Genomic DNA, 23,491 nt, shown 5'->3' with positions numbered 1-23,491 from the left:
CAATAAGAGCCTCCAGGTACTCAGCCTTCAGGGACCCCCCTCCCTTCTGCTTCCGGGGCAGGGGCACGTACAGGAAGTCATCCTGCATGTTGCCGTTGAAGGTGCCGCAGAGGCCCACGGTGTCCTCCGCCCATCGCTGGTCCACCTGTAGGTAGAGCCGCAGTCCTTGGCGGTCGTAGAGCACCCGCACGCCCACGTTGGTCCTCACCCGCAGGAACGTGGAGGACAGCCTCCGGATCTCAAAGGCGTCTGGGCACAGAACCACAATAGGGATGAGGGAAGTTCTGCCAACACGCACCCTGCCCACCGCCACCACCTGCATGGCCCTCATCGACCCTCATGCCCAACCAGCCCAGCCTTCACACCAGGTGAAGCGCTGCCAAGGGGTTGGCTTTGGAAGCCTTGAGAAAATCCTGCTCAGGGATGAAATCAGGACCCAGGGATAACACCATGGCAGGCCCGGCTAAGAATTTATTTTTTTTAAGCATCAAGTACCAATTAAAGTTTTTCCTCCATAAGGAACTGATAGTATTCCCTCCTGCAGCAAGGGAGAATTCTGTAACTACCCATTTTTCCACAATGACCCACCAGGAAGCTCACAATATGATTTTAGATTCAATTGCAACAATTTTACATTTTTAGATTCAATTGTAGTGGATTTTTCACCTTTTGTGACTTATATTTCTTTGGTCTCTTTACACCCCCTGCATCCCCACTCCTCTCAGTCTTGAACACTTACTCTTTTTTTTTTCTTTACAATTTTCTCTGGCACTATTGTATTGCTTAACTGTTTTGCCGTTTTTGTTAGATGTGCTTCCTACAAGCTACCGCAGATCCCTTGTGGAATCAGACAGGATAATAAGTAATTAAAAAACAAATGGGGGCACCCGAGTGGCTCAGTCGGTTAAGCGTCTGCCTTCAGCTCAGGTCATGATCTTGGGGTCCTCGGATCGAGCCCTGTGTAGGGCTCCCTGCTCAGTAGGAAGTCTGCTTCCCCCTCTCCCTCTGCCCCTCCCTCTCCTTCTCCCCCCCCACCTGTGTGCTCGCTCTCTCTCTCATTCTCGTCTCTCAAATAAAATATTCTAAAAAATAGAATAGGGATAGAAAACAGCCCCATTCATATCCTCATGTTAGGAGAAACCATCATGCTGCTGTAAAGTCTATTGTCATGTTGGGATGGGGACAAAGACCACCTTACAAGTCCAGAGTCCACGTTCCTGGGACCAAGGTGCCCCTCGGGCCTGATTCACCCAGTATCAGAGAATGTGAGCTCTTGCCCATGTGGCAGTGCCTTTGGCCAGAGGCAGTGCCTGGAAGAAGAGGCCTGGACAGCCAGCTCCCAGCTAGCCCTCGCCCACCAAAGCCGTACCATCTGTGTAGGGTGGGGTAACCTTGTACTGGTCAAACAGAAGGACGTCTCCCGCTTGGGTCAGGGTCACCTGCCTCCGAGGGTCCTGATGCAGAATCACTGATACTGACTGGACACAGACTCCATCCTGGTTCTGGAGAAAGAGGAAGACAAATGAGGCAGAGTTAGTCTGTCTCTCCTGCTGGTCCCAACAGAGCCCACAGGAGCAGGGATTCTAGTGCAGTTTGAGGTCAGGAGCAGGAGGAGACGCAGCCCCCAAAGGATATTAGGAGTCCTCTAACCAAATGCCCTCATCTGGGAATGGGAAGGCAGAGGCTCCGACTGGAGAAGGTTAGTGGCAGAGCTGGGAAAATGCAAATAAAAAGATAGTCAACTCTTAGACCGTCTACGACACAGAGCAGAGATAGACCCCCTGGATGGCCCAGAGTCTAGCCTCAGAAACGCTGACCTTCCCACTCAAGTACAATATAGGATTTAATTTCATCCTTTCATAGGTATTTGTATAGTTCTTTCCATGGGTCACATCCTGCAGAGTACCAAGCCCCACTCACAGGCAGGCAGCCAATGAGCTAATACTATCTGGGCCTCAGGTTCTCATCTCTGAAATGGGTAGTACACATCAGGCCCATTCATACTTCCCTTCCACAAGAAGACGTCCACACAACCATACAACGACGGACATGATGGGCATATTTGGGGAGAGTACATATTTGTGTGGGACGCAAACATTAAACAAGTAATTACAAAGTTGGCTTTTAAATTATTATTGGGATCAGCGATGCAAATAGGTGTAGGGTGCTAGGAAAGCGTATAGTGAAGGAACAAGACGTAGTCTGCAGAGGTAGGAAAAGCCATCCTAAGGAAAGATAATGATAATGTAAACATCATAAAGCTTTTACTACTGCTATATTTATTATAATAACTGCTAACTTTAATATAGAATTACTATGTTCAGGTACTAATCTTTTTTTTTTTTTTAAAGATTTTATTTATTTATTCGACAGAGATAGAGACAGCCAGCGAGAGAGGAAACACAAGCAGGGGGAGTGGGAGAGGAAGAAGCAGGCTCATAGCAGAAGAGCCTGATGTGGGGCTCGATCCCAGATCGCCGGGATCACGCCCTGAGCCAAAGGCAGACGCTTAACCGCTGTGCCACCCAGGCGCCCCACAGGTACTAATCTTTTGACATGTATTTACTCCCTTAATTCTCAGAGCAATCTAATTTAGTAAGTATTACTAACAACCCCATTGTGCAGATCAGAAGACTGAGGCACGGGAAAATGTGACAGGTGAGCTGAGTTCTGAAGGGTCCATAGAAGGTAGCTGGGCAAAGAAAGCAAGCACGGAGATGGACATCCAGGTATAGTGAACAGTCTGCCCAAAATCCCCTGACACACGAAGGCATTTAATGCATCCAAGCACATAAAAGAAGACCAGAGGCCCAGAGCCCACTGAGCGAAGTGGTTTAAGAAAAGGTTCAAGAGTAGGCAGGAGGAGCTCAGGCAGAGTTTTGTAAAATTTTTGGACTTTATTCTAAATCCAAAGACAGCCAGAGAAAGTATAACCTGAAAGTGATATAATCAAACGGTGAAATGAGGAAAGGATTAGAGCTTGAAACTTTTCAGAAAGACATTGTACAACAAACTATGACCTTCCAAGCTCCTTCCCAAGGAGATGTAAATTCCCTAAAACAGCTCAAAAGCACTGTGTCTAAAGCATCGCCTTTGTCAAACCCACTCATCCTCTGGTCCCCTCTGGACACGCCATTGGTGCAGGAAGAAAGTCTGCGTCCTTTAGTCAGAGTCTTAGGTTCAAGTCTTGATGTCACTGAAAGCTGAGACCTTAAAGAGCTCAGTTAACTTATCTACACCTCAGCTGTCTCCTTTAGGAGTAGAGCTACAATAGTTAGTTGGTCCTGACTGGTTTGATACAGATAAGAAAGGTGCATGGAATACTTGGGAGGTTGCATTTGTGGAAGCCCAGAGAACTTTACAGCACAAAGAGTGAACCCTAATGTGTACAATTAATAAAATATCATGTAGGAGGTCAGGGGGTCCCAGGATGCAATGCAGATTGTGACAAAAGAATCGAACTGTATTACAAATATATAAAACAACCTCACTGAAAGGGGGGTCAGGGAAAGTGTTGACCTAAGTGACTTTGGATATAAGCGGAGTTTGAAAGACTAAAAGAAAAAGGAACTGTGCATAAGCACTGTACTCTGGTTGATAAAGTCCTTTCCCATGGGAATGGGTTAATTATTCTAATACCTGTATACTGGAATTGAACAATGAGATACACGGATGATGGATGGTGGAAACCGGATTTCTCACGGTCAGGGTGGACGGTTCCGGATAAGCAAGGGGAGAGGCTAGAATGACCCGTGTGATAATGGGTTAGAGTGGGAACATCAATATGAACTCTGTTTAGCACACACAGATATAGAGAGCTATTGATAGATTATCTAGAGATACACGTATCTACGTTAGTCATACAAAGATAGTCATAGGTCATACCTAGTATTTCCTTTTTCTGTCAGCTGAGAGGCTCTAAAAGAAATGATACCCCAGTAGCAACTGAGCCCACCCAGTACCCCAGATCTTGGTTTCTAACACCACTCTCCAATCAAAAGAGCCCAGAGCATCTGATAATATTTTTTCAGAAATGGCTGATTCTAGGAATAGAGCAGGAAATATGCAAGATGAGCCTAGTGCATCTTGTAGGACCATAAAGTAAGGCAGCGCCCACACACACACACACACACACACACACACACACACACTGATGGGGCTGTGTCAAAGGGACCCAAGAGCCAACTGAAAGACTGCTCAATGGTCAAGTCAGAAAAATTTGAATTACAAATTTTGGATTCTACCCAAAGTATAAAATAAATATCCCTGGGTCCATGCTGACATATACAAATGACTGAAAGAAAATATGTGAAGGAAAAAGGACAAACCTCCTGTGCAGAAAAATTCCAAATAGTGTATGTAGACTTTCTGTCTTCAAGCAGAGGGAACATAACTTGCCACTTTTTAAGTGTGGGCTGAACATAGTGACTTCTTTCCAAAAAGAACAGTATGGTAAGGGGGGGAAAGAGGGGTAACGTTACAGTGGAGAATGTGACAAACGCTACCTCAGCCAGATGACCGAGGTCGACCTCGACAGTGATAAACCACGCTGATATATGTACCCTTGATAAGATGTGATGAAAATAGCAATTTACCTCTTTCTCCCAAAATCCATAACACCCCTATAACCATGAGAAAAACATCATGCAAGTTCCAGTAGAGGGGCATTCTACAGAATATCTGACCAGTACTCCTCAGAACTTTCAAGATCATCAGAAATAAAGTCTTAGAAACTGTAACAGCCTGGGTGGCTCAGCTGGTTAGGCATCTGACTCTTGATTTCAGCTCACATCGTGATCTCAGGCTGGTGAGATCAAGCCCCATATGGGGCTCCACGCTGGGCATGGAGCCGGCTTAAGATTTTCTCTCTCTCTCTGCCCCAGGCTTATGTGTGCACACTCTCTTCCTCCCTCTCTCTCAAAAAACAAAAACAAAAACAAAACACACACACACACACAAAAAAGAAAGAAAGTGCAACAGCAAGGAAGAGCCTAGGAGACATGAAGACTAAATGAAATGCGATGTATTGGAACACAGAAAAATGATATTAGGATAAAAAAAATAAGTAAGAAAATAGGAGTGAAGTACAGGCTTTAGTTAACGTACAAACATTGGTTCATTATTTGTAAGCAATGTACCATATTAATGTATGATGTTAATAATAGGAGAAATTAGGTATGGGGTATATGGGAGCTCCACGTATCTTTGCATTTTTCTGTAAAATCTAATGCTACTCTGAAAAATAGGTTTACTTGAAAAAATACTTCAAAGGGCTTAACCACTACCCTGATTTGGGGGTGGGTGTATTAAGAGGCCCTGACAGGCTTTCTGGACTTCCAGCCTTGGGTCTGGCTCAGCTCCCCCTCCTGCTGGGGAACACCCAAGCCTCTGTAGGCCTGTCTTATCATATTTTAACTGGGGAGAATAATAATGACTACTACATGGGGGCATTTCGAGCCTTAAACTAGATGTTCTATGCAAATGTGATTAGCCAAAGTTCAAAGTACCGTGCAAACACTTTATCGTCATCATCCTCACCTTACCCCCTTGTGTTTACCCAGGACTGAAGTCACAACTTCATCTTTGGCTCCTTCTGCTTCTCTCTCACACACCCTGCACTTTACCAGCCAGTCAGCCAGTTGCCCGGTCCTTCTGCATCTGCCTTAATGTATTCTAGAACATTCCAACCTCGTTGCTTTCTTTCATATGACCTAATCCTCCCAGATTGCCCTTCCTCCCCATCCTCAAATATACGTATCTTATTTCTATTTATTTTTTAGGCCCACTTTTTAGGTCATTCAGCTCAAATGCCACCTCTGCCTTGACTCTTTCCCTGATCCTTTCTTCTGACCTATGGGACTATTTCTTCCCCCACACAGCTCCCCTCGGACAGCACTGCTCTTGTATCTCTATAGTAAAGCACCTGCCCTGAGGACGTAACTGACTCCCTCCTCGGGCTGTGAGCTCCCGGTGGCTAGGACCAGGGTCTGACTCATCTGTGTAACCCTCACTGTGCCCTGCGCAGAGCCGGCAGAGGGCTGGCCTTCTACCGGTTCATTCACGTGGATGAAGTCACGAGGAGGAGACCTGGCTCATGGTAAAAGGAAAGTGCTACCAAGAGGCACTGTTCAGCAATGAAGCAGGTTACTTCAGGCCGAGGCCGGCCAACCACCATTCAGAACACGGTGGAGAGGGGGCTGGTAAGGGACCTCCGAGGTCTCATAGCCCCAGGTATTCTAAGACTCTAGAACTTTGTAAATAGGAAGGAGTCCCACTGGGCGGTGTCTGCCCGCTTTGCCTTTTCTTTTGCCGCCCTCAGGATGAGAGCAACCCTGCTTTTGAGGACAAGTATTCTTCTGATTCAGAGAGCAGCCAAGGGCAGATCCAGGCCATTCTCTGGCAGAGAGAGGGGAGGGGGTCACTCGGGCCTCAAAAGGAAGAAAGCACAGTCCTCTCTCTTGTCCACAGCCCGAGCCTGGGTCCCCAGGGCCAGGGAGAGGCGCCTCTAAGTGATGTCTGCTCACCCACTGACATCACTGGGGGAGAAGAAGGCAGGCAGGGAGGTGGGATTTGGGGTGGCTGTCCTGGCTACGGGTGTGAACCCCTGCTTTATGTGCAGGAAGGAGCTTGAGTGTAGCCCAGACCAGGGCTTATGGGGTCAGCTCAGTATGGTCAGCTCAGGGAAAAGGCAGTCACTGAGAGAGAAACTCACAACTACACCCATTCCTGCATATTGGCCATTTTCTCAGTTACATTCACAAGTGGTTGACACAGCTCGGGCTCACCTCCTCTGGGAAGTCCCTCTGGACCCACCCCTCCTCCCACTGGACATCCAGGCAAAACAACAATAAGGAAAAGCTTCTCTGTGAACACCCACCCTGTAATGTCCACATTGTCCCAGCTCCGATAACACAGTGGATGGTGGGGTCAGTTATCTGCCTCACCTACCAAACTGCATGGCCCGGAGGGCAGAGCCAGATCCAATTCATCCCAGCCTCTAAGACCCAACATAGCTTCTGGCACAAATAGATGTGCAGGATTTGCTGAATGAATAAATGAATGGACGAATGGATACAGAGATGTTGAAGGTACACTCCAAGGAAACAGAAAAGATTAAGTTGAATTAGACCCATTTTAGAGATTTAAAAAAAAAAAAACACTGAGGCCCGGAAAAGGGAAGTGCCCCTCAGCTAGCAGATGTTCTAGACACAGAACCTAGTCTCCTGTTCCCCGGCTCTGCCCAGAAAGAATAGACATCAGGGTGAGAGGGCTATGGCAACCCTAGGGCCCTGCCCTAGGAGGCGGAGAGCAGGGGCGGCTGGTTGGATTGGGCCTGAGGTCCCCAGCCCTTACCAGGCCACATGGGGCATTCTGCAGCGTCACTGTGAAGGTGCCCGAGGAGCGGCTCTTGGCCAGGATGTACTGACACGTGGCGGGGAACGTGTAGCGGCGGCCGTCAAAGGTCGTGAAATGGATGTCGCCAGTCACTGAACACTCAGCTGAGGGGCAGAGAAAGGTGGCTGACACATGGGAGCCATCCCATGGGCATGGCCTCTGCCCTGCAGGCTCTGAGCGTGAGGAAGAGACAGCATCCTGTCCTCAGGAGTTCCGGCAGTGTCTGGAGCCCTGGTCCTTCTTTTGACACTCTGTTCACTGGGGAGAAGCAGCCCTGTCCCCCACCAGCCCATCTGAAGGGAGATACAGCCCTGCCCTGGGCATCTCCCCCTACCAGGAGACCAGGGCCTGAGCTTGGAGACTGGTCTCCGTCCAAGCCCTCCAAGCTTAGGAAGGTCCTTAGATAGACCCCACCCCCCCATAAAAGCCCTCGTAACCAGGCAAAGCAGCTCTGAGGAAACAAAGTGGGTCCAGCTGGGAACTGCAGGCCTGGCCTCCAGAATTTTCCTGCCCCAAAAAGCTGTGAGACTAGATGAAGGGGGTAGAGTCCGAGGCAGGAGTCAGACATACCTGGGCAGACAGCCGTGCTGCACACCCACTGGCCTGCAGCGCATGTGCTGAAACACAGAGACCGGGGAGGCAGGGCTCACTTCTCCAGGCCTAGGATAGATGCTGGAGGATGGCAGGGTCCACAGAGTTCCTGTCCCCAGCCCTCAGTCTTCCCGTCTCTACAATGGGTTGTAGAGATTTCCTCCATCTCCGAGGGTTAGCTCGAATGAGATCTCCAGGGACTTAGAGATGCTGAGTGAGTGCCCCCATGTCCCCAGGGCTCCCAGACAGATGGGTAGCCCTGATGGAAAACCCTGGAAATCCTCACTGTCCCACCCCCCAGCTGTGGACACAGACCAGGCATTGCAGTCTTCTTTCACCACAGAGCCAGTCGGGTACAGGGTCCCATGGAACTCACAGGGGCACTCAGCTGGAGCCACGCAGTCCCCGTCCTCAAAGATTAGCCCTAGGGTGACAGCAGAGGCCCACTTAACTCACCTCCACCCCTGTTCACAGATAGTTCGTGGCTGCCCGGGGTCTGTGACAAAGATCCCCTCATCCAAGCTTTCACCACTGAGCCCACCGTCAAGCTTTTTCCTGCATAAATCCTGGCAGCAGGCCAGATCTGAATCCCCTCTGGGCAATCATCTCACCTCCAGACCTTTGCATAATCTCACCTCACCACCCCAAGCAACCCGCATACTGACTAGCTTCTCAAAAGCCTGTCACTGCATCTAGAACCAGCTTAGGTACCACCTCTTCCAGGAAGCCCTCCCTGACAATCTCTCCCCCCACTGAACTCCTATATCTCTTCTTGTCTGAACCCCTGAGCCCGTCCTCACTACATTATGCCTTAGACTGGAGTCGTAGGTATATGTATCTTATCACTGCAACCAGATTCTGACCCCCAAAGTCAATGGCCGTATCTCCATGTATTTTTATCTCCACCTCTGCCTAGCCAAGTGAGCTGCACATTACAGATGTGCTGCAAATTTATACCCCCTAAAAACGTGGATGAGTGTTCAAGCAAATGCATGTGTGATAAATGAACAAATGAATGAATGAATGACTTGTCCTGGTCTACACACCTTAAAAGGCTCAGTCCCGATCAAATGAAATACTCCGATGGACTTCTCGAGAGCCACAGTGCCACCCCCATCCTCACCTCCCTGAAGCCAGTCATTCATTTATTCCCTTACTAGTTGTGTGTTCCTTCCTTCCTTCATTCCACAAGCAGGCAGCCTCTGCGCCCCTGCCTCAGGCTCATCCGCGCCAGCCCAGGAAGACGCTGCCAGGCCCCCACTCCCCCACCCCCGCCCCGGCATACCGTCGGGGCAGTAGCAGCCGTCCACACAGGCAATTTCACTGTCCACGCAGGATGCCCGGGACTGGCAGGAGGCGGGGCAGCAGGCGATGCACTCGTTGTAGGTAAAGGCCTTCTCCTTGCAGTGCACGGCTGCGGGGGAAGGGAGCAGTCCGGCCCCAGCTCTGCCAGGACAGACCCAACCCCCACGCCAGGCCTTGGGGTAGAGGGCGGCAGGGGGCTGTGATTTTCCTGTTTCCTTAGTCCCGGTGGGAACACTGGGTGGCCAGAAAGCTGGCGAGAGCCTGGGAGGCTCTGAGGCCCACCCTTAGCTGGCTCTGGGACCCTAGACCCCCGTCCCTCCGCTCTGAGCCTGTCTGCTCCTCGGTCACATGAAGATGGGCCTCAGGCCTTACAGCTCTGACAACTGTGGCTCTAAGCAGGGCAGGACATTGAGCTGAGGCCCGAGGAGGCCACCCGGAGCCCACCCGGAGCCCACCCGGAGCCCCAGGACAGAGCTCGTGTGAACCCTCCCTGGCCGCCAGCAGGGTGCGCCTACCACATTGCCGGAGCTGGGTCCTCCAGTCTTGCAGGGCCCGCCCCGCCTGCGCACACGCTCGGGCGTACTCCGCCAGCGCCCGGCACCAGGTGGCTTCGTCGCCCACCGATCTGTGCCGGGGAAACCCAGCGTCACGCCAGAGCCCTAGCTGCCGTCCGCCCTCCAGCACCCCCTAGAGACTTCCAGGGCTCAGAGCACCCCTCCTTGTCATGCAGCTAGGAAAGGGAGACTGCGGAGGTACCCAGATGGAGGCAGGACACCTGGGTTCTAGTCCCAACATTGCCATTGACTCGCGTGACCCTGAGGGCGCCCGTCCCCATTTCTGGACTTCAGAGAATAGGGAAGCTCTGTCCCACCTACGCAGATGAGAATTTCCCAGCTTTGGGAAGCCTATCTGTCAGGGCCTGGGATTATCAGGCTCAGGGGCCCACATGCTGAGCCCGCTTCCCCCATCCCCACAGTACCGGGACAGGTCTCCCCACCACCCAATACCAGCTCCACGCCTGGCTGCCTACTCACTGGCAGAGATCACTGGTACAACTGGCCGTGAAGGGCAGAGGGCTGACGTAGGCATGGCAGGCATCGAAGGGGGGCCTCAGCAGTGCCTCACACCGGTCGTACACACCCTGGGGAAAGGGCCAGGAGTCAGAGCTGGGGGCTGGCAAAGCCACTGACAGCCCTCTGACGTCACCATCCCCACACCTAACCCCAAGTTGAGCTCAAGACAGAATGGTGGAGAAAAAAGGGGTGGGGCCATAAACACAGACAAGTCTGGGCCCCTGCAGCCAGTGACTTTCTAAGAGGTGGACAGGAAATGAACCAAGGTCAGACACTAGGATGGGAGGGGGAGGCATTCTCCCCAGGGTCCAGACCTGCATGGTTCCTGGGCTCTGCTGCAGACACGGTGGGCGAGACAGGGAGGAAGTTGTAGGCCTTGGAGGCTGGTTGGGGGCCTGCTCCTGCCAGCTGTGCACAAACTCAGCCACATCGTCGGTCAGCTTCCCTGGGGGCGGGGGGAGAACTAGCATGACCACCGGTGGGTTGTGGGGAAGGGGCTACAGAGGGCTCTGAGGGAGGGTAGATGGAGCCAAAGCGATGCCAAAAGGTGGGCAAGGAGTTGAAGAATTCAGCCTCCCGGCTCCCATCCCAGTCTGCATTTCCCAACAGAGCCACTCTCCTGAAAAAGCTGGTGATAATAGGCAAGAATGTTCCAGAACCTGTAGTAGCTCCCTACTGCCCCAAACTCGTCGGGGGGGGGGGCAACACCATGCAATCAAAAGACAACTAGTCTGTGAGCCTGGACAAGCTCCTGCCCCTCCCCGAGCCTCAGTTCTCCCACATGTGAAATAGGGCAAATAGCCCCCCATGAGATCATCGCAAAGAATCGCAAAGACTGTATGTTAAGGGCTCAGTATGCTGTGGGGCTCAAAGGGGTCACTTCCCTTCTTCTGGCCAGAGTCGCCAGGACTTGGCCCTGTATGCTGCACTCTTACTTCTTACCACGGCTTCATAGGGATCTTCAGCTCCCATGGGGCGCTTTCTCTTCCTGGCTCTCTCTCTGGCCTTCTGCTCCCTGCCCCTGGCACGTACACCTCTTGCAGGGTCAATCCCACTCAAAGTGCCCTTTTGGATCCTTACACAACCCTAGTAGGAGTTCTCCTGATGACTGTTTCACAGACGAAACTGACGTTGAGGGGTTAAGAACATGCCTGAGGCCACACACTGGCTAGGGAGGGGTCCCTGGCCTCCCGCTGGGTCTTCAGTACCATGACCCCAGGGTTCTGCCCCAAGGCCTCTCCCACCCCTCCCAGCCTGACCCGTCCCCCACCTCCGGCCAAACCCTTCGGAGGCCGCTTGCCCCGCATCTCACCAGAGCTGGTCACCAGATCGTCCTGGGGGTCGGCGTTGTTGTTTCCACACAGCCCACGAGTCCAGCCCAGGAACTCCGGGCTCATCTTGATGTAGACGGCCGAGGCGCCGTCCCAGGCCAGCGTGAAGGCTGACTGCCGCAGCACCAGGACGTAGCCAGCAAGCCGCTGCAGACGCACGCTCCCCACCGCCTGTGGCAGCTGGACCCTGCAGGGCACAGCCCGGAGCTTCAGGTCATTCACACCACCCCCACTCATCCCGTCCCTTCACCAAAGGACCCGCCGTCCCCTGCCCGCAGGACCCATCATGTACCCGGCACCTCCTTATCCACATGCCCCTGGTACCACGGGATCGGGGGGGGGGGGGCCCTCCCCCGACTTCCCCATATCTGAAGTCCACCATTAGAGCGGGATTCTTTTGTCTGCAGAGTTTAAAACTGGCACTTAAAATTGCCATTTCCCTGGCAGGGATAAATCTTAGAGTGTCTGGGGGCGCCTGGGTGGCGCAGTCGTTAAGCGTCTGCCTTCGGCTCAGGGCGTGATCCTGGCGTTATGGGATCGAGCCCCACATCGGGCTCCTCCGCTGGGAGCCTGCTTCTTCCTCTCCCGCTCCCCCTGCTTGTGTTCCCTCTCTCACTGGCTGTCTCTATCTCTGTCGAATAAATAAATAAAATCTTTAAAAAAAAAAAACCTTAGAGTGTCTGAGGTTGCCAGATCCTTTCTCCTAGTTGGGGGAAATGGTACAAGCAGACACTACCTTGGTTTGTTTTTTTGGGTGGGGAGCAAGAAAGCGGTAGGACGAGAAAAGAGCTGAGGGGTCAGGGAAGCTGGGAGTGGAAGAAAAGATGCAGGGCCATAGCCGTCCCGATCGCATTCCCAGTTTTACTGGGACAGGGTCTCCTAGCCTGTCCGGAATTTGGCAACTTTCAATCCACCTGAAAATCAGGAAAGAAAAAAGGGTCTAACCCGCCAAAACTGGTAGCCAAAGATCCATACGCCAATCTTTTCTTCACAGGAGAAACCCTTGGGCTTTCAATTTTACACTCAGCCCCAGAAAACTTGGTTACTTAGTTTCCAGATCTGAAGCAGGAAATGAGAGCGGGAGAAGGGTCCTCGTGGGACAACTCCTTTCCCCAACCCAGCAGCAACGTGAAGCGACAGCAGACAGCAAGGGAAGGAAAGGACAGTGAAGACACGATACAAGAAAGATTTCAGAAGAACCACCGTCTGGGCCATCTGCTGTGGGGGCAAAGAGTCCTCATTCCTCTGGTCCCAGGCGCCCCTGATATCCCAGCAAGATAAGTGACATTCAAATAACTCTTTGTCATCAGAAAAGGTGACAGTGTGCTCAGTATCTACTCTGGGGAGGCTTGAACTGTGTATGATCCATTGAGGAAGTTTCCCTCGAAATTGTGAAAGAAAAAAAGTAAGCATGCTTGTAGTGGTATACTCTCAACTATCTGGAAAATTCTGCTATTAGCACAAATACCCACTCTCTAGAAACCCACAGGGCCTGAAAGTCTCAGAAAATCTTGAGGGACTCATCTTTCTGCAAACCCAGATGACAAGAAACCCGGCTGGCCTGCCAGTATGTTCCTGCCCTGATGGTGGAAACTCTGCTGCTCGCCCCCAGAAAACAGTTTTTTTCAGGCTTGAGAAGGAAGGTGCTCACATCCCCCACCAGTGCCAGGGAGCTGGAGAGCTCAGGGCAGGGGCTATAGTTACCTCACGCCTCCGTGGGTCACCTCCTTGGCCAGACGGATCTCCTGCTCCCCCGCAAAGAAGAGGCTGACAGACCTGGGGCAGGTGTAGGGGGAGGAGCCACACTGCGGGTCGTTGTGCACCTGATTGGGGGTTCAGAGGCCACTGTGCAGCGTTCCTGCCACAGAGCTGGCCCTGAGCTTCCATTCTGAGCTCCGTGACACCCCGTGGAGCTTCTGCTTAATGCTGATCGCCTGCCCTCTGCATGCCAAGCACCTTTCCTCTGTGATGCTTGATGTCCCCCAGTCCCCACAGCCCCACGGGAGGACAGAGCAATGACGATCTGTAATTCCCGGAGGAAGCAACTGATACTCAGAGAGCTGAAGTGATGCAGGTTGCACACACATGCAGACTGAAGGCTAAATTTCAGGGCTCTTTCCAGGACGTCGTGCTGTCTCCCTATATCTGCATTTTTCGTTTTTTGCAATCCAGGTTATCCCATCAGATTCAAAGCCAAGGTATACACTCACACCTTCTGACACATAGAACACCCCCCCCCCCACAGATTCACTGGGCACTCTCAGTGCACACACTATCCGCACCCTCCTACCGTGACCCTGGCAGGCACAGTCTTGTCCTTCCCTGCCCACCCAGGCACACGTGTCACACCTGTGCTGACTGTCACGTGCACAACTCCCCTGCCCTCTCCTCAGACAGAACCCACACCTCAAAGCCAGAAGACCCAAGAGAGGGAGGAGAATTGAGGCTCCCAGGGCTTAGGGAAAAGTCTGCAACGCTTCTCTTCCCAGTGTAGAAACCCTTCCACTAGATCACCGTTAAACGTGTTTAAGCGGGCTGGAGTCACGTCAGCGGAAAGTGGGGCCCGTGAAAGCCACCCCACAGTCTAATTGAATTTTTCAAACCTTAGATCATGACCCACAGTAAGAAATACAAATATATAAATATATAAATAAAACAAAAATTTTACAAAATAGTATTTACCCCATGAATGTGTAATGAATCCACATTATATTTTCCATTTTTAGTTTATTTCTTTCTTCCTTTCTTCCTCTCTTTCTTTCTTTCTTTCTTTCTTTCGGGGGGGATACTAGTTATAACTCATTAAGTTTATTTCATAATCCATGAATGTGTGGCACCCCATCAGTCTAAGCAATCAGAACATATCCATCATGAAATGACAGTCATGAAAACCCCTGATGTGTGATATGCCGAGGTAGAGAGGGCAGAGTTGGTCAGCCCATCCAGGCCATGACCCCCAGGCGGCCCCTTGGCAGGTCTATGCCTGAGACAGAGGGGCATGCCTGCTGGCAGTGGGGTGACAGTGAACATTAGGATCTCCCCAAACTCCCAAGCCCCTGGCCCTAACTCAGTACTAACCAAGATGCCCCTCAGCAGAGCTGGCTCCCCAAGCAGACTTTTCTCCAGACAGAGGTGTACTGACCCCCACTCAACACCCGGGGTAAGCACGGAAATCAGATCTACCTGACAGTGAGTCCCACACATGTGTTCGTAGTTAGGACAAACTTTTACTGAGCACTAATCTGGGTCCTGGGAACACCAAATGGAAAGACATGGTCCCTGCCTAGAAAACTTCTATCCCGTAGAGAAGACCAACCTGGAAACAGACTTTGTAAGAGAAATGCACAATAGAACAATGCAGTAACTTGCATTGATTTGGTTACACAGAGAGGAGCCCCTGAGCCAGCTTAAGAGGTCAGTGTATCCGGGAGGCTTCTTGGAAGAGGTAACCCTGAACTGAGTCACCCAGGATCTCTACCATTTTCTCAGAGGCACAATGCTCTTTGTTATCTCAGGTCCTTAGCACCCAAATTCCCTTTACCTAGAATATTCTCATGCCCACCCCTCACCCCTGTGACCCTTCACTTGGTTAACTCCAATTCATTCTTCAAATCTCAACTTCAATCTCACTTCCTCCAGGAAGTCTTCCCTGATCATCATCCATCCCAATAAACAAGGTTAGGTTTCCATCACATGCTCTTCTAACATTTGGCACCTCTCCTTGGAAGCACTCAGTTGCCCTTGAAATGATTCATTCGATTTGATGTCTGTTTTCCCCATTAGATGTAAGCTCCACGAGGACAGAGACCACACTTGTGTTATTGTCCACAAGGCCACCACCAAGCCTTGTGCCAGGAAGAGTACAGGTAGGTACCTAATACTTAATGATGAGTGACTAAACGAATGACTGGCCAGGGGCAACCAGGAGTGAGTGGGTGAGAGAGAACTGTGGAGGCCCAGCTCCACAACGGACAAGGAGAGCCCTGGCCAGCACAACCTCCATAGGCTCTGGAACCTTCCTAGATTGGCAGGGTAAGGAAAGCCTCACCTGGATGGAGAAGGTCTGCCCCTCAGGCTCATGGCGCCCCACCAAGGTGTAGCTGCCCTTCCCAGAGTGGTAGTAGTAGAGACCGTCAAAAGTCTCCACGTGGTGCTGTCCCCATGCCCGGCAGATGCTGTCCCGCTCAGGGCCGGCATTGTACACTGTGCCAGAGAAAAGAGAGCCTGTCTGTGCAGCTGCAGTGGGCCTCAAGCCAGAGGTTAGCAGGGCCCCCCCCGCCCCCCCAGCCTCAGGCCCACAAGCTCTCCCTGTACCCGTGGCCCATCCCAGGGGTGGGAGAGAGCTCAGACGCACCCATCTGGCAGCGTGGCCCGGTGGCATTGAAGCGTCTGCAGTCACAGAAGGCTGGGTACACGCACTCGCCCCCGTTGAAGCAGGAGAACAAGTCTGCAGGGGAGAGACAGAAGGCACCTCCCCCTTGAGCCAAGACGGGCAGAACCCCGTGATACAGCACCTCCCTCCCACCAGGGCACCGGACTCAGCTTTCCCAGAGCTCCGTGGAAGTCAGATCCCCCCACAGGTGGCCCCAACATTCCTCAGTAGCTAGCCTTAATGGGGGCACGAGAAGGGTACCTCAAACCTGGCTACCTGGCTCCTTCCCTGACAGGCAGGTGGCGTGGGGTCTCAGAGTACCTGTCCTCAGTGTGCATCAAATGGCCCCCAGGCCATCCCCACCTGGGCCTTCAGCTCCCTCTGCTGAAAGTTCCTGGCTGCCAGACAAGGCAGACTGAGAATAAGGAGCATGTGGGGTGAGTAGGGAGACTGCCCAGAGATCTTCAAGTACCATTCTTCCTCACTGCTCCTTAAGCTCAGGGGAAGAGGCTCAAGCATGACCCAGGGAAGGGGAGACGCCTCACATTTAGAGTACAGTAGACAGAAAGGCCACAGAGCACAGAGCACAAGAAGACAAAGTGGAGTGTGGTAAGGGAAGGAACCTGGATGCAAGAGAAGGGGCCACGGACACAGGACAGGGTGAGGGGAGAGGCCACAGACAGAACAGGGTGAGGGGAGAGGCTGCAGACACAGGACAGGGTGAGGGGAGAGGCCGCAGACAGAACAGGGTGAGGGGAGAGGCCGCAGACACAGGACAGGGTGAGGGGAGAGGCCGCAGACAGAACAGGGTGAGGGGAGAGGCCGCAGACACAGGACAGGGTGAGGGGAGAGGCCGCAGACAGAACAGGGTGAGGGGAGAGGCCGCAGACAGAACAGGGTGAGGGGAGAGGCCGCAGACAGAACAGGGTGAGGGGAGAGGCCGCAGACAGAACAGGGTGAGGGGAGAGGCCACAGACAGAGGACAGGGTGAGGAGAGAGGCTGCAGACAGAACAGGGTGAGGGGAGAGGCTGCAGACAGAGGACAGGGTGAGGGGAGAGGCCGCAGACAGAACAGGGTGAGGGGAGAGGCCGCAGACAGAACAGGGTGAGGGGAGAGGCCGCAGACAGAACAGGGTGAGGGGAGAGGCTGCAGACACAGGACAGGGTGAGGGGAGAGGCCGCAGGAACAGGAGGAAGTAGAGGGGGAAAACAACCACTAAACAAGGAAGCCCAATCTCACTGGCATCAGACAGTGTGAGAGGGAAAAGCCATGGGGCCATGGTCATAAGAACAGGACACTGGAGAGGAAGCTCTCCTCAGCTAGGAAGGAGAAAGCAAAATAGAGTTGGAGGCCAGGGCTGGGGAAGGTGGAAAGAGACCCCTTGCAGGGCAAAGAGGTCACAGGAGGCCCGAAGGGAAGCCTGGCCTGTCCTCACAGTCTTCTCTGTGGGCCAGGGGTCTTCCATAGGCCACAGGGAGGGGGCTACTTACAAGATGGTGCACATTTGGCCCGATGGAGCCGCCTTTCCCATGAAGACATAGCCACGGAGTCCAGGACTTCAGCCTCCTTTTAAAGACAGAAGGGAGAGAACACAGTCAGGGAGGGACTTCCTAAAGGTCATGGCCCTTCCTGTCTATCACCTGGAGGAGGGAGGCCCCCAGCCACTCCACCTCCCCAGGCCCACCTCTGAGAGGTCTGGGAGAATTTTCAGGCCTGCCCTAAAGGAGTGAAGGCTGGTTTCTACCCTCCAAAGTGGCATCTTGGTGGCCTGAACACATTCCCTCCCCTCCATGCTCCCCATGCTCACCCTAGCCTCCCCTCTCTCCTTCCTTCCCTAGTACACTTTTGAGTCCTCCACAGCCCAACACAAAACCCCCTTATCTGGAGAATAAATATGTTTCCTCCTCACCACAGAAACCACACGAGGCAGGCCTAGGAAACAAAGGCAGGCCCTTGCCCCAAGGCAGGGGAACATCTCACCCAATCTTCCACCCCAACCTTCCTCACAGGTCACCACCCATGGTCCTCAGAACTCAGCTCCAAGCCAGGACTCTCCCTGATACCACAAATCTGAGGAGGACATAGGCAAAGTGAGCTGAGAAATCCTATCTTCCAGACCAGAAATCCCAACAAGTGGTGTCTTCATATAAACCATCTGAAGTTAGAACTGTCCTGAACATCAGGTGTGCCCAGTCACCGCACAGTTAGCTGACTTGGATACCCGACCTCTCAGGACCCTAGTCTGAGGTGGCTCATGTCATCGGTCACGGCAAACTCCTCCCCACTCAGAGCCCTGGCCTCCCCATTTATACAGCTTCCCAGTGTGAACAGGACAAAGTCCCAGCCCTCAGGGAGCTTATGTTCTTGTTCACAGGGCCAACAAGGCACCAACCACACTGTGGGTATCTGTCTCGCGTGTCTTCCTCCCTCCCTATCATCACTGCATCCTCGGGCAGAATCTTCAGCCTCCAGCCAAGGACTTGGAACACGGAGAGGATTCAGAACCCTTGGTCCCTGGAGCCCAGCCTCAGATCTTTGCCCCTCCTTGGCGGGCCCAATCTCTCTGCCTCATCCCTGGGCACTCACTGCCTCCCTTTTCACTGTCCTGCTGACCCCTGAGAGGTCACTAGCCCCTCCTGGACCTTGTCCCACTTTGGCCTCTGGTTCCTGGGTCCTCCCTGGTTCCCCTTAACTTGCATACCCAGCCTGAGCCCCAGGAGTCAGGCTTCCCACCCTGGTCGTAATCGATCTCTCGGGGCCTCAGAGACCACGGGAAAACTACCACCTCACATCCCACAGGCCCCAGAGAGCTCTTAATGAAACCTAGTCTTGTGTCTCTCCACTCCTCGCCCCCACCTCAAATGTGGCTTCTGAGATCGGTGTTAATGAGGGCAAGATGGTGCTGCGGAATCGAGGCCGTTCTCTGCAGAAGTTTTTAAATCCTGCCCAAATGATTCATCTTCAGTTTAGATCAGAAGTTTTTAGCCATTTCAATGCCAAGAACCTCGGATAATCAAGCGAAGCCTATGGCCCCATTGTCAGAATGTTATGTATAAATACTTAAAATAAAACGTAAGATGACAAAAGACATCAGTTATATTGCAATATAGTTATGAAAATATTTTATAAAAATGTGTGATTTAGTAATATTTGTGCTTGTCTATCACTACATTAAATAGTAAGATCTAGCAGCAGGTCTTATCACTGCCAGAGTTTTGAGGTAGTGAGTATAAATGAGATCTGGAAATACCACCAAGTATAAGGTGATAGGACAATGTCTGTGACTTCTCCTGGTGACAGTCACAGACACTGTTACTGCTGTATTGTGGTTTGTAGCCTGCCGGCGTAATTAAAGGAAATGCTAAATTTCAGTGAAATTAGATAACACTGCATTTGTCCCCCATCCTGGTCTATACCATCAATTCTCTGGGAATGGCTGTGCTCTACAGGAATGTGGCAGCACCGAAATGTAGGTTGGTTAGCGGCTGGTCTGGGACCCCCACCCTTACCCGTGAGGTTATTCTGGGGAGAAGCCCTGGAAGGATCCCCAGGTTCACTTTCTAGCTAATGACCTCATTCCTCCACGCTCCAGTGGCTTTAAAGGAAGGCCATTCCAACCCCTTATTTGCTCTAAGGAGTAATGTGAGAAACCTACTGGGGTCGTCTGGTCCAGACGCTTCCCCAAGGAAAAGGGAGGGAGGCCTACCCTGGAATCCAGCAAGGAAGGAAACCTACAAGGGGAATGAGGTGCTTGGCTAAGGGTTATTTTCCACTAAAACACACAGATTCCTGGAGTTCTATGGGGCATTTATGTGGTGGGGCAACAGGGTGGCTTATTTCACCTGCTTCCTGGGGGCCCCTGCAGGTCACCCACCTGCCTTGATTTCATCATATATAAAGAGTAACGGGGCACCTGGGTGGTTCGGTCAGTTAGGCGTCTGACTCTTGATTTCGGCTCAGGTCATGATCTCACGGTTGTGATGACGGAGCCGCATGGCAGGCTGTCTGCTTCTCTCCCTCTCCCTCTGCCCTCCCCCACCTTCTCTCTCGAATAAATACATAAATCTTTAAAAAAATAACATTATCTTTCAACTCAAACTGTATCTGACTATGATTCTAAAACTTCAGGCCTGCCTGAAAAAGTGGACAAACAAGAAATAAGAAGCCTAGGTAATCCACCCCTTCCAGAATCAGCATTTTCTCCTCCTGTCTTGGGGTCTTCATACCTATTTCCAAACGGCAGGTATTTGGGGCACATTGTTTCCTATTATAAATGATACTCCCCAACCTGCTGGCACAAGGAGCTGCCCAGAGCTGATCCTTAGGGCCAGGGTGCATGAGTTGAGGTTCGAGATGTTCTGGGGGATCTGGCTGTGGGTAGGCCAGATTTGTAACGTGTCTGCGGTTGCAGACAAGGGAAATGCAGGACATGACTGGAAAGAGAGCTCAAGTCACCCGATCCAAAGACCAGAGAAATTTGGCAAAGGGAGAAAACAAACTACCCCCTCTCCTGACAGCAGGGAGGACCCCAGGAGTGTGGGCAACAAGGGGTGGGACGGACTCAGAGGATAATAGTTTGGGGCTCTCCTTCCCAACCAGCTCTTCCTCCCAAACCCCACCAAGTGGCCCAATTTTCGTCTCTCTTCTCAAGGCATCCTTGCTGGAGTGGGGCCTCTTACGGGGTTTTGTACCTTCCTAGACCAGGCAGGTAAGAGAGAATTTCACTTGCCTAAAGCCTCACCTTTATGCTTAACCCCAGGGCACGGGAGAGTTCAGCTGTGTCCTGATGGCTTCTCAGTGCCCTCCTCTCCAAATAAAACAAAACAAAAGCAAACTGAACCAACTACAAGGTCTCAAGAGATTAGTTAAGTGGGAATACAAGTGCCCCGTGAATTTGCATACTTCAGACATATACTGGGAACACTATTCCCTTTCAAATAACTGCAGAGACAACCTTCCTGCAACCCAGCCAGCCCCAGTCCCAGACAGAAATAAGCCCCTGCCCAGTGACGCCCGCCTTCCAGGCGTCCTCTTACCTGGCTTCCCATCACTGTCGTAGCATCCTCTATGGTGAGGGGCACCTCCTGATGTCTGTGGCTAGATGAGAAACAAACCTAACGTGGGGGAGGGGATAGGAATGGGCCATGCCTCCCCACCACCCCAAGTGCACCCCACCCTCTGTGCTAAAACCCTGGGGTCATCCACACCAGAAATAAAGATGGGAGGTGCGGGCGGGGCAGCCACAAGCTTGCCCTTGCTCACCTGGGCTCCTGGGCTGGCTCAGGCTGCTCTCCATGGCCCTGGGCTGTGGGTGCTGCGCCTGGGGAGGATTGCTCTCCGCTCAAGCCAGGCCTCCCTTTGTTGGCTCGCCCACCACCTGCCCCCACCTGCTAGGAAGCCTCTTCTTCAAACCCCTGCCCCCCCCACCGTTCTCTCTCCCTACAGACTTCAGTCTGTTCTCCCCCTCTCTGGCGACCTCTCCAACAGCGGTCTCCCTCTTTTCTCCTACTCTTTGTCCCCAGTTCTCTCTAACTCCCCACCTCGGGTCTCTTCCATCCTGCCTAGCTTGTTACCCATTCCTGCCGCTGTCGCTGGACTCTTTTTCCTTCGGCGCCCTCCTCTGACCCTCTCCTTGGCCGTCGCCGTGCCCTCCCTTAAACTTCTTTTTCCTCCCTCTCTAGAACCTGCCCCACCCATTCCCCTAAACATCCCCCCAGCCCCCAGTCTCCCCTAGTCCACATCCTTCTCACCAAGAGACTGCGCCCGCAGGGACTGGTCCGCAGGCTCACCCCGGGGCAGCCAGACGCAGGCCAGTAGCAGGCAGAGCGCCGGCGTGGGGGTGCACGGGGCCAGGGACCCCATGGGGCGCACAGAAACTGGGAAGCCTGAGCGCAGGGCTGGGCCCTAGTGCCTGTCCCTGAGAAGGCAGGGTCACACCTCCACTCGGTGGCCGTGGTCCCTTTCGCTCTCTGGCCCCAGGGCTCCTTCAGCTCCTCCTCCTAGGTGCTTGGCTCCTCCCCGAGCTAGAGGGACAGGACTGCCCAACTCATTACCATAACTTAGGCGCCAGACAGTGGCCCAGCCTTTGTCCTGCTAGACCCCTGGCCGCCCCTACCTAGAGGGGGCTGGATTCAGATCACTGGACCCTAAGTACCCTGGGGGAGCAAGGAGGTGGCCATGCAGCCCCCAACATCCCTTACTCCTCAAAGATCCCCAGCTTAGAAGCCTGGGTCTTGCTTGGAAGGCCCTTTCACCAGACACGCAAGATGCTGTGTGAGTCTGGTCTTCCACTCTCCTTTCACAGGGGCCCTGGGACATGCCACTCGGTGGCCACTTGTCAGTGGCAGAACCAAGGCTCAAGCCTGCAGAATCCTGGCCTGTGCTCCCACCCCTCACCACTACAGCTTCCAAGGCGCCAAGGCCCTACGTTATATCCAGTTTTGAGCACCTCTAGGGAGTGGATTGTGACTTAGTCCTCTGTATGACCAGCACTAGCTCAGGCCCCAGCTCAGAAAGTGTTTACTGAATGACAGAAGTGTGTCACACTCCCAGGACCCCGAGATTATGACCTGAGCCGAAGGTAGACGCTTAACCGACTGAGCCACCCAGGCGCCCCGGGAGGAGAAGCATTTAAAGAAGGAGAGAGTCTGTGGGGTTGCTGGTCATGGAAAAGGATTGAGGTGGCTAGTAAACTGCATTTCCCTTGTAAGACCATTTGCCCCTCTGCCTGGACCGTAACTATGAAATAACAGATATGACTTAGTTAAGAGATGTAGAGAATCAACAAAGTAAGCTGGAGGGGAATATATTTTGAGTGTCTTTCCTGGACCTTTGAAAATCCCACAAGTCTTCCCCCTTTTATCTCTGACTTAACTAGTTAATATTAAGGTGAGAACATGGGTAATATTTCAAGGTTCTTCTCCAGGAAGGATTTATATCCTAAACTAGGCAATAATTGAGTACTAATAAGAATAAGTCTGTTGGCAAAACTGCAGCTATTAGGGATAAGATGAAAAGGACGGGGGTCTTTAGGTGTCCCTGAAATTACAATTGTAAGTGGTTCACTATTTTGGGTTGCTGTCCACCTCCCTGTCCCCTGCCCCCTGACATGTTGCAAACAGGTCAGGCCTCCACCCTGGATTGAATCCAGGCACCAGCTCCATGATTAAAGGTCCCCATTCTCTCCTATTCACGCCTGTTTTTATCACCCCTCTCCTGACCCCCTCTTCCTTCTCAGTCTGTCCCAGGCTTGGTTCCTCATTGTCTGCACACACCAGCGCTAGACCTAGGAGTTGAACAAACTTCGGTTGAATTGAATCAAATGAATCACATGGGGTCTGGGCCCTGGGTAAAGGTCAGCAGTAAATCAGGATGTCCCTGCCAGGCCCTTCCACGCCTCAGTGAGTGTGTGTGTGTGTGTGTG

At 52.4% G+C, this 23,491-nt stretch overlaps 1 protein-coding gene across 1 annotated transcript in view; it reads right to left on the bottom strand.

Annotated features, from left to right (window-relative positions):
- The window catches only part of OTOG (otogelin), a 94,737-nt gene extending 72,807 nt beyond the window's left edge, over positions 1-21,930 (bottom strand). Inside the window, 16 exon segments of the mRNA XM_040639797.1 lie at positions 72-249; positions 1,370-1,502; positions 7,354-7,499; positions 7,966-8,012; positions 8,302-8,410; positions 9,272-9,400; positions 9,807-9,916; positions 10,326-10,432; positions 10,679-10,809; positions 11,677-11,882; positions 13,400-13,518; positions 15,744-15,898; positions 16,050-16,142; positions 17,559-17,634; positions 21,105-21,165; positions 21,776-21,930. Coding sequence (XP_040495731.1) covers positions 72-249; positions 1,370-1,502; positions 7,354-7,499; positions 7,966-8,012; positions 8,302-8,410; positions 9,272-9,400; positions 9,807-9,916; positions 10,326-10,432; positions 10,679-10,809; positions 11,677-11,882; positions 13,400-13,518; positions 15,744-15,898; positions 16,050-16,142; positions 17,559-17,634; positions 21,105-21,165; positions 21,776-21,930 — 1,955 coding nt within the window.
- Positions 21,931-23,491: the final 1,561 nt, after the last annotated feature.

Source organism: Ursus maritimus, unplaced genomic scaffold, assembly GCF_017311325.1.
Source record: "Ursus maritimus isolate PB19 unplaced genomic scaffold, ASM1731132v1 scaffold_23, whole genome shotgun sequence".
In the NCBI taxonomy this organism is placed as follows: Eukaryota; Metazoa; Chordata; class Mammalia; order Carnivora; family Ursidae; genus Ursus; species Ursus maritimus.
The sequence above is the reverse complement of the archived record's forward strand: the minus strand, read 5'-3'. Positions and strand labels throughout refer to the sequence as shown.